The sequence below is a fragment of the Fundulus heteroclitus genome, chromosome 15 (assembly GCF_011125445.2).
Source record: "Fundulus heteroclitus isolate FHET01 chromosome 15, MU-UCD_Fhet_4.1, whole genome shotgun sequence".
In the NCBI taxonomy this organism is placed as follows: domain Eukaryota; kingdom Metazoa; phylum Chordata; class Actinopteri; order Cyprinodontiformes; family Fundulidae; genus Fundulus; species Fundulus heteroclitus.
Window position 1 is genome coordinate 24,281,176 of NC_046375.1, and position 15,752 is coordinate 24,296,927.

At 46.4% G+C, this 15,752-nt stretch overlaps 2 protein-coding genes across 2 annotated transcripts; one reads left to right on the plus strand and one right to left on the minus strand.

Moving 5' to 3' along the window:
• The first annotated feature begins 541 nt into the window (after window positions 1-541).
• On the plus strand, window positions 542-6,598 carry LOC118566242 (zygotic DNA replication licensing factor mcm3-like). Its single transcript, XM_036147692.1, has 17 exons — window positions 542-736; window positions 995-1,107; window positions 2,259-2,467; window positions 2,550-2,680; window positions 2,768-3,006; window positions 3,103-3,211; window positions 3,286-3,439; window positions 3,563-3,694; window positions 3,778-3,986; window positions 4,069-4,243; window positions 4,338-4,464; window positions 4,553-4,703; window positions 4,788-4,928; window positions 5,015-5,124; window positions 5,548-5,621; window positions 5,909-6,008; window positions 6,123-6,598. The coding sequence occupies exons 1-17, from the start codon at window positions 662-664 to the stop codon at window positions 6,319-6,321; spliced, it is 2,448 nt and encodes an 815-aa protein (XP_036003585.1). The 5' UTR covers window positions 542-661; the 3' UTR covers window positions 6,322-6,598.
• A 4,872-nt stretch (window positions 6,599-11,470) lies between these two features.
• On the minus strand, window positions 11,471-12,921 carry LOC118566052. Its single transcript, XM_036147081.1, has 2 exons — window positions 12,884-12,921; window positions 11,471-12,799 (listed from the first exon to the last, which is right to left on the minus strand). The coding sequence occupies exon 2, from the start codon at window positions 12,791-12,793 to the stop codon at window positions 11,891-11,893; it is 903 nt and encodes a 300-aa protein (XP_036002974.1). The 5' UTR covers window positions 12,794-12,799; window positions 12,884-12,921; the 3' UTR covers window positions 11,471-11,890.
• Between the last annotated feature and the right edge of the window lie 2,831 nt (window positions 12,922-15,752).

A 15,752-nucleotide genomic window follows, 5' to 3' on the forward strand; every position in this document is an offset into this window, starting at 1 on the left:
ATAGATAGATAGATAGATAGATAGACAGACATATACACACATACACAATGATCTGTTTCTTTTCCTTTTCTGTTTCTACTTATATTTAAATTGTCTTTACATAGAGCAAATTAGAACCAAAGTTTTTTGTGTCAAACTGGGGGATTAAAGCTGATTCTAATGTTTCTTAAAAGGTTCTCAGTCTGAGGAGATTTGCTTTTACTAAAATAAAGCTATAATCCCCACGATTTTAGTGCCGTTGTTTTGCCCTCCAATAACTTGATGGGATCTTTTTGGTTATTTTTGTCCCAAGTGTTGAGTTTTGGTCACGGAAAACAGTTTATACCGCCACCTCCTGGACAACAGGAGAAACGCACACTCCTCCCTTCGTTTCCGCAACGACCAACGGCCCCGCCTCTTCCGGCTGTTTTCGCGGCACTTCTTCGGGAGGGCGGAGTCAGGCGTCATCCCGGACATTCTATTGGACAGCTTTACGTCTCCCCGCCGACTATGCAAAACAGCGCCTTCCGTGTCGACCAATCGCGCGTCACGCTTTACTCGCTCGCGGGACGTAGTGGCGCGAAAACCTCTCAGTCGGCCGTGTTTTGTCGAGCCAGCAGCAGGGAGAGCAGCTCTAAGTGTTTACCGGCGTTTTAGAAGAAATCCATTTTATCAGGCGAAAATGGCTACCGACTCCGCAGACGACCTGGAGATGAGGGAGGCTCAGAGGGATTACCTGGACTTTCTGGACGACGATGTAAGTGTGGCTCCGGGTCCGGTTAAACACGCACGGCGTGCGGATACAGCGAGAAGGAAAGCATGTGGCTAGAACAAAGAAACTAATAACTATATCATGTCATGGCTTGGAAAAAAAAGACGCTTCTCGCTTAAAAGCAACACCAAATACTTGTGATCCGTCGTGAGTTGGTGTCAAAGTTAATGCGCATTGTTTAGCGCATTCATGCAAGGACGTTTTTTTTTTTAATATTTTTTCTGTGTCTTGTTCAAATCGCAGCAAGACCAAGGCATTTACCAAAGCAAAGTCCGGGATATGATCGGCGAGAATAAAGCCCGGCTCATCGTGAACATCAACGACCTGCGGAGGCGCAACGAGGCCCGGGCTGCCAAGTAAGACACAGCCAATCAGCTGCTCGTTACTCTGACACGCCGGTTCTGACCGCTAATAACACACGAAACACCCCGAGCCTGTAGCGCCTCATCACGGCGGTGTTCAGAGGAAAGCTCATTGTTTTTTAGAAATACATATTCTGGGGAGGCTGCAGTTATTCATTACTCTCTACTGCCTCTTGTGGCCGAAGAAAACACGACAGCTTTTGCAAAGTTCCTAACACACATTAAACTTTGACACGTTTCCCTTCACAACCACAATCTTTGTTGTGTTTTATGTGAAGGGCCGACACAAAGTGGTGCATTAGTTTGAAGTAAAGGGGGGGAGTGTTTTAACAAATATGTGGACTGAACTTGGATTCTGGCCCATTTACTCTGTTACCCTTGTACAACACAGCCAGCTATGACCCCGAACCTAAATGACCATAGACCTGTTCTCGGTCTCCCCTGGTTCTTTTATTCGATAATGTGGTGTTTCTATTGTAGACTTCTGTAGTAATAAAAAAAAACTCTTCAAACTGTAACTATATTTTACCATATTTAACCTAAAAGGCAGAAGAATGTTTACAGTTTCAGTACTGGAAAGGAGAACACTAATTAGAAAACTAGTCAAGAGACCTATGGTTACTCTTGAGGAGCTGCTTTGATGCACAGCTCAGGAGGGATAATCTCTTAAGTCAACTATTAGTGGAGCAGTCCTGTAGTTGTGGGATTACGTGTGAAAACACCCTGAACCATGGAGAAGCATGGCGACGGCAGCATCATGCTGATGGGATGGTTTACTCCCAAAGGAACAAGCAAGCTGCTCAGAGCTGATGACTGAGGCTAAATTAAGGCTGCTGAAGACTTTGAACTAACAGTCGGAGCTACGTTAGAAAGGATCAATAGGTTTGCATGGCCTAGTCAAAGTCCAGACCTGAATCCACGTAGGAATCTGTGTCGGGACGTGAAAATGTGTGTTGACAGATGATCTCCGTCCAGTCTGACTGAGCTCGAGTTGTTTCTGAAAGAAGACGGGTGAAAAGAATCCAAAATGAACCGCTTCTTTATATTTGGTCTAACAAACAAAGCTTCTGGTTGAAAACGGGACAAACCGGGAACGTTCTAGGTACCGCTGGTGGTTTTCACAATCCCCCCCCCCTGTGCCTCAGGCTGATGAACAACGCCTTCGTGGAGCTGCTGGCCTTCCAGCGGGCTCTGAAGGACCTGGTCGCCACCATAGACCCCACCTACGCCAAGCAGCACGAGGACTTCTTCGTGGGCCTGGAGGGCAGCTTCGGCTCCAAGCACGTCTCGCCCCGGACCCTCACCTCCCGCCTGCTGGGCAGCATGGTGTGTGTGGAGGGCATCATCACCAAGTGTGAGTCTCTCCTCGGGCTTCTGTGTGTGTGCTGGCGGCGGCGGGGGGGCGGAGCTTGTGTGTTGATTGTGCTGCGTCGCAGGTTCCCTGGTCCGGCCCAAGGTGGTGCGCAGCGTTCACTACTGTCCCACCACTAAGAAGACCATGGAGAGGAAGTACACGGACATGACCTCGCTGGACGCCTTCCCCTCCAGCGCTATTTACCCCACCAAGGTACACACTCTGGGGGTTCCTGCTAAAGCAGCCAGGAAAAAGGTGGGGGGGGGCACCACATGTGTTTCATCCTGAATATTCTGACAGGACGAGGAGAACAACCCCCTGGAGACGGAGTTCGGCCTGTCCATCTACAAGGACCACCAGACCATCACGGTGCAGGAGATGCCGGAGAAGGCCCCCGCCGGCCAGCTGCCGCGCTCCGTGGACATCATCCTGGACAACGACCTGGTGGACGTGGTCAAGCCCGGAGACAGGGTGCAGGTGATCGGCACGTACCGCTGCCTGCCCGGGAAGAAGGGAGGATTCACCTCCGGCACCTTCAGGTGGGGCGGCGAAGCATGGCGGTGGTGGCGTCATGCTGCGGGGACGCTGCTCTTCAGCAGGGACGCTTTGATCTATGTTCTCTGCCCCCCCTACAGGACCATCATGATCGCGTGCCACGTGAAGTCCATGAGCAAGGAGGTGTCGCACGCCATCTCTGCCGACGACGTGGCCAAGATCCGCAACTTCAGCCGCACCCGCTCCGTGGTAAGCCCCGACGCCGCTCCGCCGTGACCGCCGCCGATGAAAAGATGCTGAGTCAGCTGTCTCCCCCTTCTCAGAACGTGTTCGACCAGCTGGCCCGCTCGCTGGCTCCCAGCATCCACGGGCACGAATACATCAAGAAGGCCATCCTCTGCATGCTGCTGGGAGGGGTGGAGAAGGTGCTGGAGAACGGCACGCGCATCCGAGGAGACATCAACGTCCTGCTCATCGGTACCCGGGCCCCCCGTTCTCCGTGGCTTTATCCCCACGGTTCCTGCGCAGTTTCCCAGAATCAAGTTTAAATCTTTCGTTTGAAGCTCTTCTAAAGCTCTCCTAACGTTTTGTGCCTTCCAGGCGACCCGTCGGTGGCCAAGTCCCAGCTGCTGCGCTACGTGCTCCACACGGCGCCCAGAGCCATCCCCACCACCGGGCGGGGCTCCTCCGGCGTGGGTCTGACGGCTGCCGTCACCACCGACCAGGAGACGGGTACCTTCCTCTTCCCTTTCCCCTAACCAGCCTTTCCTCTGCTTTTGGAACGTGGCAACAATCTGATGCTCTTGGCCCGGCAGGAGAGCGGCGCCTGGAGGCGGGCGCCATGGTGCTGGCCGACCGCGGCGTGGTCTGCATCGACGAGTTCGACAAGATGTCCGACATGGACCGCACGGCCATCCACGAGGTGATGGAGCAGGGCCGCGTCACCATCGCCAAGGCGGGCATCCACGCCCGGCTCAACGCCCGCTGCTCCGTGCTGGCGGCGGCCAACCCCGTCTACGGCAGGGTGAGTGCAGAGAAACGTGCGCCGTCCCCCCCCGCCCGCCGCCGTGGCGACCGGCGCTCACCGTGCCCCGTCTCCCCCGCAGTACGACCAGTACAAGACCCCCATGGAGAACATCGGCCTGCAGGACTCGCTGCTGTCGCGTTTCGACCTGCTCTTCATCATGCTGGACCAGATGGACCCCGAGCAGGACCGGGAGATCTCTGACCACGTGCTGAGGATGCACCGCTACCGGGACCCCCGCGAGCAGGAGGGAGCAGGTACTGCAGGCCGCCGCCGGCCCCCACCGCCGCTTTGATCACGCCGCCGCGTTCTGACGCACCCTCTGTCCCGGTCCCCCCCCCTCCCCCTCAGCTATGGCTTTTGGCGGGTCGGTGGACGTGCTGGCCACAGATGACCCGGACGCCATGGCGGAGGATCAGGAGGAGCTGCAGATCTACGAGAAGCACAACAACCTGCTGCACGGGAGCAGGAAGAAGAAGTAAGGAGCAAGATTAACAATAAAAAAAGACGTGGAAGTGCAAAATGTGCGCCAACAATGAGATGAATTCCTCTTTTTCTTGTTCCAGGGATAAGATCTTGAGTAAGGAGTTCATGAGGAAGTACATCCACATCGCCAAGATGATCACACCTGTGCTGACCGAGGAGGCGGCCAATCACATCGCAGAGGAGTACTCCAGGCTGAGGAGTCAGGAGCAGGTGGCGGCCGACATCGCCAGGGTGAGCGCTCCATGTCCGCCTGCAGACCCCAATGAGACCCCCCCCCCCCATCCAGACCTCTGACTCCTCCCCCTTTCCGTCCAGACCTCGCCGGTGACGGCCCGTACCCTGGAGACGCTGATCCGTCTGTCCACGGCGCACGCCAAGGCCCGCATGAACAAGTCCGTGGAGCTGGAGGACACGGAGGTCGCCGTGGAGCTGGTCCAGTTCGCCTACTTTAAAAAGGTTTGTCATCCGTTTGAGCGCCCCGAACCCTCCCACCCCCTGAGGAGTTCAGCAGCATCATCGGCGTTGTGCTCTTCCTGGTTCAGGTTCTGGAGAAGGAGAAGAAGCGCGCGAGGCAGGAGCCCGACTCTGGCTCAGAGGAGGAGGCCGACAAGGAGGCGCCCGCCAGCCAGCGCTCGCAGAGGACCAGGAAGAGGTAGCGGCTCTATTGCTCTAAAGTTCCTACCAAACGTAACAAAGATTTTTAATTTGTAGGGTTAAAAAGCACAAATGATGTCTTTATTAGGATTTCTGGATCAACACCACACAGTGTACAATTATGGAGTGGTGGAGAAATACTGCATGGCGTTAAATTTTTTTACCTCTAATAAACAAACTGAGTTCAACCCCCTTTATTCCGGTGCCCCAAATTAAATCAGTACCACCGCTGCTGTGTGATATTTGATGCAGCGGTGGTATTTTCCATCACCTCCTTCCCGCTAACAGGTCCTACTTGCTGCTCAGAGAGAAACTCAGTAAAATACGGTTATCAGAGGACTTAAAAAATGCCAAAATGTTCAAAGGTTTCTGCTTCTGTTGCTCAGCTGGCAAATAAAACCTCTTTTCTTGTGTCCTGCAGGGGGCGCCTTGGCTCCCAGGGCAGCGAGCCCTACAGCCCGTTTGACTTCAGCGAAGAGCAGGACGTCCCCGAGAGTAAGCGGCCGCGTCGCCGTCCCACAATGCAGTGGGACTCTCTGAATGACTGCTGACCTCCTTTCAGGGCGTGAGCCGGCTCTCTCTCTCTCTCTGTCCGCCTGGCTCATCGCTCCTCTTATTCTGGAGATGCGTCTGTCTTCACTCTGAAAACGCTAAGCACAGATTAACTCCATCCTTTAGGCTTTTAATTCACCTTTTCTCTGTTTTGAATGAAATGAGATGTAGGATCTGCCGTTTCTCGGCTTTTCCGTTTAGACTTCTGACCCTGAGCTTTTATCCCGTAGTTCACGCCGGCACCAGGAAGCCAGCCGCAGCGGCGCAGGAGCAGGAGGAGCCCATGGAGGCCGCTTCACAGGCTGAAGGCGCCGAGCTCTCCGCAGAGAGGTGGCCGACCGATTTCTAAAGCCCGCCGGAGACTTCGCTCGGCGGCCGACTTGTCGCGAGCCAATCCGGTGTCTGCAAAGCCCAAAACGACTTCCCTCTGCTCTCTCCTTCCAGGCTGAAGGAGTTCAAGTCGTCCCTGTTCGCCGTCTTCCAGTCGGCCCACGCGCAGTCGGTGAAGATGACCAAGCTCATGGACGAGGTCAACAGGGAGCGCGAGAGCGGCTTCACCAGGGCGGAGGTGCGCGGCGCCCTGGCCCGCATGCAGGACGACAACCAGGTCATGGTGGCCGACGACATCGTCTTCCTCATCTGAGAGGAGGCGCCTTACCCAACACCGCCTGGTGGCTCAGAGGGAAGAAGCAGCGGAATACGGACGTCTCGTTTAGAAAAGGAGCGGCAGGTTGACTCCTCATGCTGTTTGTCGTTCCATCTTTGAAGGTTTTACCGACCTGGTTGTCGTCGGAGGTGTGTCCTGATCCCGCATCTGATGAAACGGACACAACGCGGGTTCTGCTGTTGTTATAAATCTGTAAATAGTTCCTGTTTGTTCAAATAAATGTTGCTGATATAAATAAGTGAAATGGAAGTAAGCGTCACTCAGTCATTTCCTCGGGGTTATGGGTGGACTACAACAGAATAGACCTTTGTTGTCCCGCCGTGGAGAAATGCAGGCGTTTCAGCAGCAAGTATGGGGAAAAGGTTCACAATAGAAGAAGGAAAGTGTTAAAAATGGCACATTAAACTAAATCTACAACTAAGTTGGGGGATTTTTCATTAATCTTTTTGTTTTTAGAAAGTAGAAAAGGCCCATCTATTAAAAGGCAACCACAGAGATGGAAACGACTTATTGACCTTGATGGTGTAGTGGTTTATATAAAGTCTAAAAGCTGGTGGGAGGAGAGATCTGTGATGACATTATGTGTTGCATTCAGAATGCAGTAGTCTGCCCTGAGGGAGCTCTGCTGCTTCATGTGTGGGTGGGAAATGCTGTCCAGTTATCAAAGTTTGTCACACTTTACAGTCCAGCTGCTGCTCAGAGTACTGTACATGATAGAGGTGGTTAGACAAAGAAGAAAAGTGAAGAAAATAACCTCTTAGGCCTCCTAGGTTAGACCCTGCGTACGAGGAATTTAGCCAGGGATCTTTCACATGACATGACTTTGTTCAGAGAAAATAAAGAATGACTTGAACAGCGACACATGAGTGTGTATCAGTCACCAGAAAAGGCTGAGTAATTATGCTCAGGTCAGAATAAACTAGCTCAGACAGCGCTGCATTATAATCATTGTGTTTAAAAACAAGCAACTGTACAAAAACTCACCACGAAGAGATGTGGAAATGTTTTAGAAAACACCCCCGAACATTTTTAACATTTTGTACAAACCTTAAATGCAAATGATAGCAAAAACTGTTATTAATGCATCATAAACATCAAACTCAAACGTAGGACTCTCCACCTCTGTGGGGAAAATGCAAATATGCGATGTATACAACATAAACAATCAGTTAAATTTTTCAGGTGAACATATGTAGATATACATTATATTTCATCACATTACAGCTGCCAGTTTCATTGCTTCCTTTGATGCAACGCTTTGCTGCTACACTGTTACACTACCGAATCTCTTCTCTCTGGACATTTTCCTTCATTTCCGTCAGGTGAGATGTGTTTATCACAAATAATTGTGGGATTCATTATAGCTCCTTGTGCACCAGCACAATACATTGCAGTGTTGTAACCTAGGCTCCATCCAAATTGAGTAAAGACTCTTCAGCCAAAGCAGAAGTGGGCCTTGATAAGTGCGGTCTGGGAAAAAAAGAGAAGTGTTGTCTGAATAGTGCAGTCAGTATGGAAGGAGGTAGGAAAAGGAGCCTGTATGCTTCCTCTCGTAGCTAGTTTAGCAAGGAATCCCGCAACGTCCCTTATCGGTGCTAAGAAGCCTTCGTGACATAACTTATAAGTTAGATTTGACTCCCATCATCCATGTGCGTTTCCATCACGTAATGACTTTGGAGTTAAAGGCTGTCCAAAATCGGCACAGCAGTCTGAGGCTCCTTTCCTCTCCATGATAGAGTTCTTACTGTTGACCCGTGAAAGGTCAAGGAACAGGAGCTAAGAGTTATTATTAAGGGTATTCAGAAGACCTAATTTACCATAATCTGTCTGGGCAGACCCTGATACTAGAATGGGCGGGTCCAACTTCCAGCTCAGTGCTGGACTGTAGCTCTGTGGTTGTATCTCTCCTGGAACTTAAAGAGTTAAATGCTCAGAGGACCACAAAACCCTGAGTCGGTGTTGAACAGTTAAAACCTTGGATAAGTAACACGGTGGAGAAAGCAGTGCTTTGAGTGGAAAAACATATGCGCTGGTAGCTTACTTCCCTCAGTGTCATAAACATGTGGGTAATAATTTTTACATAGATCTATCAATCTGTAGATCAATAGTTTTAATGCACAGAGGTTACAAAGAACAAAAGAACAAAGCAAGTTCTAAATCAAATCCATATTAGTGTTATGAAGTTACTTAACATGGACATGAAAAATTAATACAATCATTTCACTAATTCTGGGACTTTTGAAGATTGCACCAGAATGTTTTAGGAGCTTCATAGCAAAAAAGGGGTGGTTACTTTTTATTTTTTTTTTTACTGTTTTGACTTTTTCAAATTATATTTTTCACACCAGTGAGCAAATGTGGCAGTGAAACTGTTTTGCTTTAGTTTCATGATCCATGTCATTTTTCCAGTGTCACATTGGGAATAAAATAAACATGCTCTTAGATATAAATAACTAGTAAACCGGTTTTGTTGTATTCACAAAAGTATGACTGGTATCTGGATGTGTAGATAGATATGGCTTTTAATTATTTTAAAAGCCATATTATTTAATTATTAAGGAAAATAATCATCTTTTCTGTTTGAAGCCCTACTTTATTTGAAAGACATTTAAACACCAGTTCCCTCAAAATAGGAAATGTGGAATCATTAAATGCTTATCTAAACCTCTTCCCATGTGTTTAATGCATTTAGATATTGTTCCATTCATCATCTTAGTCAGCATTAACACTGGGTTGTATTCTTTAATCGACACAAATCACTGTGTGGAGTTGGAGACTGCAGCATATTTTTAATTATGGCAGGATTGGTACTCCATAGGAGACTGCAGGGAGTGTTTCATTTTGGTGAAAATTAGAGATAAAATGGTCATTAGCTCAGGGAAACTGTCGTTTCTCGGAACGCCAAAACTGTCGCATGGTTATACGTCTTCCTGCCTCAACACCTCTATTTACAGGAAGTGATTGAAACCCCCATCAAATCCAGATCAGAGCTCACTATGTGTGGGAAGAAGATCCCGTAACATGAGACGCCTTCATGCATGTTGGGAAATGACGCCACAGGTTTGCCGATCTATTTTATACAGTTATTTTTGTGAATTTAGGCGCTCACTGAGAATCTATCTGGTAACCTTTGCTTCACTGACATGTTGTTGGTAGAAGCGGTACAAAGCAATCACTGCAGTATGTTGAAGATGCACAGTGAAACCTCCATTGTGTTAACATGCCTTTGATGAAGCTGAGGATATGACTGAGAATAGTTTCTGTAACGCCCGAAGTCTTTAAAATAATGTCTGCGCTATCAGTAAACATGAGACAGGCCTTGAGCTCATCACCCACATTTGACACAAATCAGTGTAAATAAAAAGTCTGGATGTGCTCCATATCACTTCAGCTAAGAGAAAATCTAGTCCGAAGTCATTTCTGTGTGTTGGTGAGGCCGTGATTGTGATCCCATGATCTAACGAATGATTCTGTTACTGCTTTATTTGTACTATAGGCAAGACAAGTGTATTTATATGTCTTGTTATTCGGTTTTAACTTAACAGTGGTGGTCATTCCATTCTCATACTCAATCACTACTCCAAGGGCGTCTTTGCCAAAATGGCAATATGCTGGTGAAGATTCTCAGTCATCCAGGTCATTGACCATGACCTGGATGACTGAGAATCTTCACCAGCCTCTTAACAGAGATGTTCTTGTTTTTGTCAGGTACACAACTGGGGTGTTGTGTGGGAATAGCTCCACCTCTATTAAAGTGTGCTGAAGCGTTTGTCCTTTGGGGGTTAGTCACCTCAATGCTATGTTAGAGCTGCGTGAAGTTGTGTGATGCCTTGCGCCCTTTTTTCTATGTCGTGTGTAATGACCGCTCAGTGGTGTTTTTCATTCTAATTGACCAGGGGCCTGATCTGACAACGTTGTTTGCTTTGAGTGCAGATTTGAGGCAATGGTTTGGTTTTGCAGGAAGAGTCAGAGGTTTACTGAAAGTGTGAAAATTGGGTTTTGTGTTTACAGTTTGGAGAAATGGACGGATGGTTTCAAGAAACGTGTTTGGGCAATTGAGAAAAGCTGTAATGACATTCCTTGCATGAAGTACGAAGTTAAAATGTTTTGGATACACCACCACATCTGATGGTGCACTTGGTGACGTACGGCTTGGTTTAAACAATATGTACTGTTCTTGAGCTAATCTGAAGACCACATTAAGTTTGAAGGTCTGCTGCTATTGCCTTTGCAGAAAGGTCCCAACCTGTTCCAGATCAGCAGATGCACAAAGAAGTTTCCCTCTATTTGTCCGTTGCAGACCATCCTTGCCTCCTTTATGTATGGATGGTTGAGTGTTTGGGCCAAGACCAGGTGTCAATATAACAGCAGAAAAAAAAGGTTATTTGGTGGGTTTAGCTATCAGAGATTCTCAGTGGAGGATAAGGTAACACGGTTTCTCAGGCATTGCAGAGAAAACCTGTGGGGACATTGTGGGACAATAAAGGAATTTCATATCTTATCTTATAAAATGAAGTCAATTCAAGTTTATTTGTATAGCACATTTCAGCAGCAAGGCATTTCAAAGTGCTTTACATCATGAAAATATAAAACATCATAACCAAATCAAAGCAGTCACAGTTTGTTAGATCAGGACCAAACATTCAGTTGTATCAAGTGAAAACATCAATACACATCAAATATGTTGGTCAATGGTCCCTTTATTACGGGCTGAAAACAGCTCTATTAGCAAAGGTTTTGTTCAGATGCTCTTCCTGACACAACCCTCTGCATTTATCCGGGCTTGGGACCGGCCCAAAAAGGACACAGGACACTGTGGCCACCTTTGAGGCTGCATTAGTGTGTTGGTTAGCTAAACTAGTGATTATAAAAAGTACAAAATGTCAAATAACAATATAAAACTAAATACAAAATGATTTGTTTTCATTGTTATTTTTTTAGAGTTCTTTTTGTTTTTCTTGTTTTCTGTTTTCTAGATTTCCTTGTATTTGTTTTATTTACAGATTGTGACATATATTTACACATTTCCATGAGAACACACTTGGAGTCAGGAATGTGATCCAGTGCTTCTGATAGCCTGGAGGCCTGTTTGCCTACTGGCCTCTATAAGGAGGACGTCTCCTATTTTCATGGGTGCCTCCGTTTTTATGGTGGCCTGCATGTGGGTACAGGCCTGGGTTTGCACTGAAGCCTCTGTTAGTATTCTGTCTCCTGTGTTCATGCTGGGGGCCTCTAACCTCATGAACAGCCCTGTTTCTCTGAGGCCCTGTTTGCCTGGGTGCCTCTGTTTGTTTGGAGACCTCAGTTTTCATGGAGGCTTTAGTTTGTGTGGCGGCCTCTGTTTGTGAGGAAACTTTAGGCTGTTGGTTTTTCAAAGCAAGGTTTAACTCTACGGTCAGTTCTCCAACCTGACTCTTCAGAGATGTGATTGTTTCCTGCTGTTCTTTGAATCTGGAGGCTTCTTGATAGTTACTCCTCAGCTGATCCTCATATTTGGCTCTCAGCTGCTGTTCTGCTACCAAAGCCTCTGCTAGCCTCTCACTGTTCAAGGCATTTTTTTCTGCCTGCCTCCTAAAAAACTCAGCTCATTCAGAACGCTCTCATGGACCGTAACTTTGGGAATGCGTGGAAATCTTGATGCACCTGCAGCCTGCGGTGCAGCAAGTGTTTCCTGCTTCTCCACTTTCTTTTCACATTTCAATCTCATGTGGCGTTCATGTTCTAAACTTTTTTCCAGTTCTTGGATCTGCTCCAGCTGTGCTTTGCAATCAACCTGAAACTTGATTCTTCGTTCTCTCTCCTCGTGAAGATCAAAGACCTTACCTTGCAGCTCCTGTTTAAGATCGTCCACCTGCTGCGTGAGATCACTGATACGTTTGATTGCCTGTTCAATGTCCAACGAGGGAGGGATCACCGTAACAGCTGAGGCGTGTTCAGGCATCTTGTCACTCTTAAAGTACTGGGGGTGACGAGCCTCAGAGCTTCCAGTGGCCTGGGAATGCCTTGGTTTTCTCTTGTGGGCTTGTGAGTTGGAAGCCACGTAGTAAACTGGGGCCTGGATGTGTGGCCGCTCTGCTTGTTGGCCTCGGCCCTGGAAATGCTTAGATTGGTGGTATGAATGAGGTGCCTGAGAGGAAGTAAAGGCACTGAGGTCTTTCCTTGGTTTTTCTGACCTTGGCGATGGCTGACGTGTTTGCTGGATATCTTCTGAGTTGAGAGAGCCAGAGTCAGCAGAGGAAGATGAATCCTGCTGAAGCTCCACTGAAGGAGGAGTCTCAGATCCAGCAGAGGGACCAGATTCCCCTTGGATCTCTGTACCATCTTCTGGCTGGGTGGGATGCAGCTCACTGGTACCGTCACTGCCATCTTCCATAGGGAAGATGATTGCATCGTAGTCGACTTGGATGTCGAGGTCGACCATGTCTACCCATGAAAGCGTTTGCTCCATGTCTAACTTTCTGTAAATCAGATATAGTCGCTTCTCTGAAAGGCGTCTGATATCTGAGATCGAATTCTCGCTGTTTGGCTAAGATTCGAACGTGCTCTCTCAAAGGTGTACTGTCGCGATGAAGGTCGGGAACAGTGAAGAAAAACCAGCTTGGTGTTCAATAGTAGTTAAGATTCTGTTGATGTCATAGTGATGTCATCAGCTGTGATGTCATAGAACACTGTGATGCTAAACATTCTAATGGAACATTCTGTTTGCAAGATAACACAGAGCAGAAGACAGAATAAACTTTATTATGGTTTAAACAATATATTTCTAGGTAATGTCAGTTTGGTTGTTTTTTTATTTTACTGAGTAGAATAAACCTTTTAAAGAGGGAGTTGAGAACTTCCATTAACTCAGTCTTATATTTCTAAAGGTCTCATCTTTTTAATATTTTAGTTATACAATTAAATCCCAGAGTTTATAGATGATGATTGTGTTCATGTATCTTATTACATGAAGTGTGCATGCCCTATGTGCTCATTGAAGTCTGGCTAGGTACATGACAACCGCTAGGTGGCAGAAGAGACACAGTTCTGATCCAAAGGTCCAGAGTTCAGCCCACAGTCCAGCAAATAAATAACTTGTAAAATAAATGTTTATAGCTATTTTAAATAGTTGAAATAAAACTGCAAATTCATACAATATATGAATAAAAATACATTGTTAAACAATTTAATGAAGATATTATTTTAAAGTGAATTAATTACATATTAAAAGTGTAAGGTGCATATGTATAACCCTATATTTGTTTAAGTATTTAAAGTCTTGCATTGCATCCATTCTGTTGATGTGCAGTTAGGATTACTGTATTATTAATCATAATACTAATTAATAATGATTAAAAATGACCATAGATTAAACTATATTATCAGACCAAAAAGGGATGATACCAGCCTAAGCTTTCAAACAGTAATCACCTTGCACATAATAAACACAAACAACCATTCTTTATATATGTGTAAATGATGGTTTTATGGCTAATTGAAGTGTTTGTGGTACAGGATGTCAGACAGGAGATGCTAAGCTGACCAAAGGCTTTGACCTGCAGCGTGATTCAACACAGTGGGACTGAAATACAAAGCCAATGGATCGTGGTGCAGCAGGGAGCTCGCTGCAGGCTGCACTGATAATAATAATAATAATAATAATAATAATAATAATAATAATATTTTTTTTAATTTATAGGCATCTTTCTTGACGGTCAAGGTCACCTTACATCAAACACATTAACGCACCATGTTGCAGTTGGGTGACACCACGGTGAAGAGTGAACTATCCTCTGCAGTCACCGCTATGGAGAGTTCACTCTACGAAGCAGCAACAGGAAAATCATGCTGCTGACAGAGGTTTGGCTCAAGTGCCTTGAGATGCCATGTATTGTGAATTGGCACTATATAAATAAAATTTTATTGAATTGAATAGAAGAGAGTTAAATAAGGCAAACCCTAACAAGAAACAATCAAAGTCAAGACGGATGAAAATCAAAAGTTCTACACCATCGGATAGCGACACCTTCTATTTGAAGATGATAGATGTGATTTTGCTCCAGGGGTAACGTCATAGATTTTGATATTTTTTTCTATCCCCATCCTGACTTGTACTTCTCAACAATTTTATCCCTGGCTTGTTTATACATCCATGTCAAGTTCAGTACCAAATCTGTCTCCAACTAGAACTGATCTTGACAAACTGTCTCAGTTCAGCCGCTTTATCAAGTCCTACAACCCCAAAGCGCTTTACACTACAATCTGTCATTGACCCATTCACACACACATTCACACCCTGATGGTGGTGAGCTATGTTAGTAGCCTCAGCTGCCCTGGGGTAGACTAACAAAGACAAGGCTGCCATACATCAGCACCACAGGCCCTCTGTCCAACCCATTTTGCCTGTCATAGCGTCTGATTTGACTAAGATAATAAACACGTCCCTCCTGTCAGGTGTTTTCCCCCAGTCCCTAAAAACAGCAATTATCAAACCACTGCTGAAAAAGAACAATTTAGACAAACTACTACTCCAGAACTACAGGCCCATCTCAAACCTTCCTTTATCAGTAAGATTATTGAAAAAGCTGTGTTTCATCCTGTTTACATGAAATAAGCATGCTCGCGAGCAGGTTTAAGCTTGCGCACATGTTGCCATGACAACAAGTGCAGGATAAGTTTCGAAGAACCAAACGATCCAAGATCATGCCAAATCGTCAACAATCAAATCCAGCAAACTGAGTTAGCGACGTACGAAGAACGGACCCCTGATCATAAAAAACATCAACTACCATAACTATGCAGACGACACACAGCTCTACATCAAGATGTCACCAGGTGACTATGAACCCATTCAAGCGCTGAGTAAATGCTTGGAAGAAATAAATGCATGGAAGTGCCAACATTTTCTTCAACTTAATAAAACCAAAACTGAAGGAATCATTTTTTACTCCAACAGTGTTTTTACAGGTCTGCCAAAAAAGTCGATGAGACAGCTGCAGCTCATACCGAACGTTGCTGCCTCACTAGGACTAAGAAAGTAGAGCACATCACCCCAATTTAATAAAGGTTTTACACTGGCTCTCTGTGCCTCAGAGAATAGACTCTACTCTTGTTAGTCTATAAATCACTGAATGGCGAAGGACTTAAATACATCACAGACTTGTTATCAGTGTATCAACCCTCCTGGGGCCCGTTCTTCGTACGTCACGTACGCAGTTAGCTGGATTTGATTGTTGACGATTTGGCATGATCTTGGATTGCTCGCAAGGGCTTATTTCATGTAAACAGGATTAGACCGCAGCTGTCGTAGCCATGTCCGTTTTTACGACAGCAACCTGTCGGTGCAAGAATAATTTGCAGAGCTTCTCGGCTTAATCGCGTATTGCGCAATAGACAGGATCCTTTAGCGCAGCGCGACAGTGTAATTG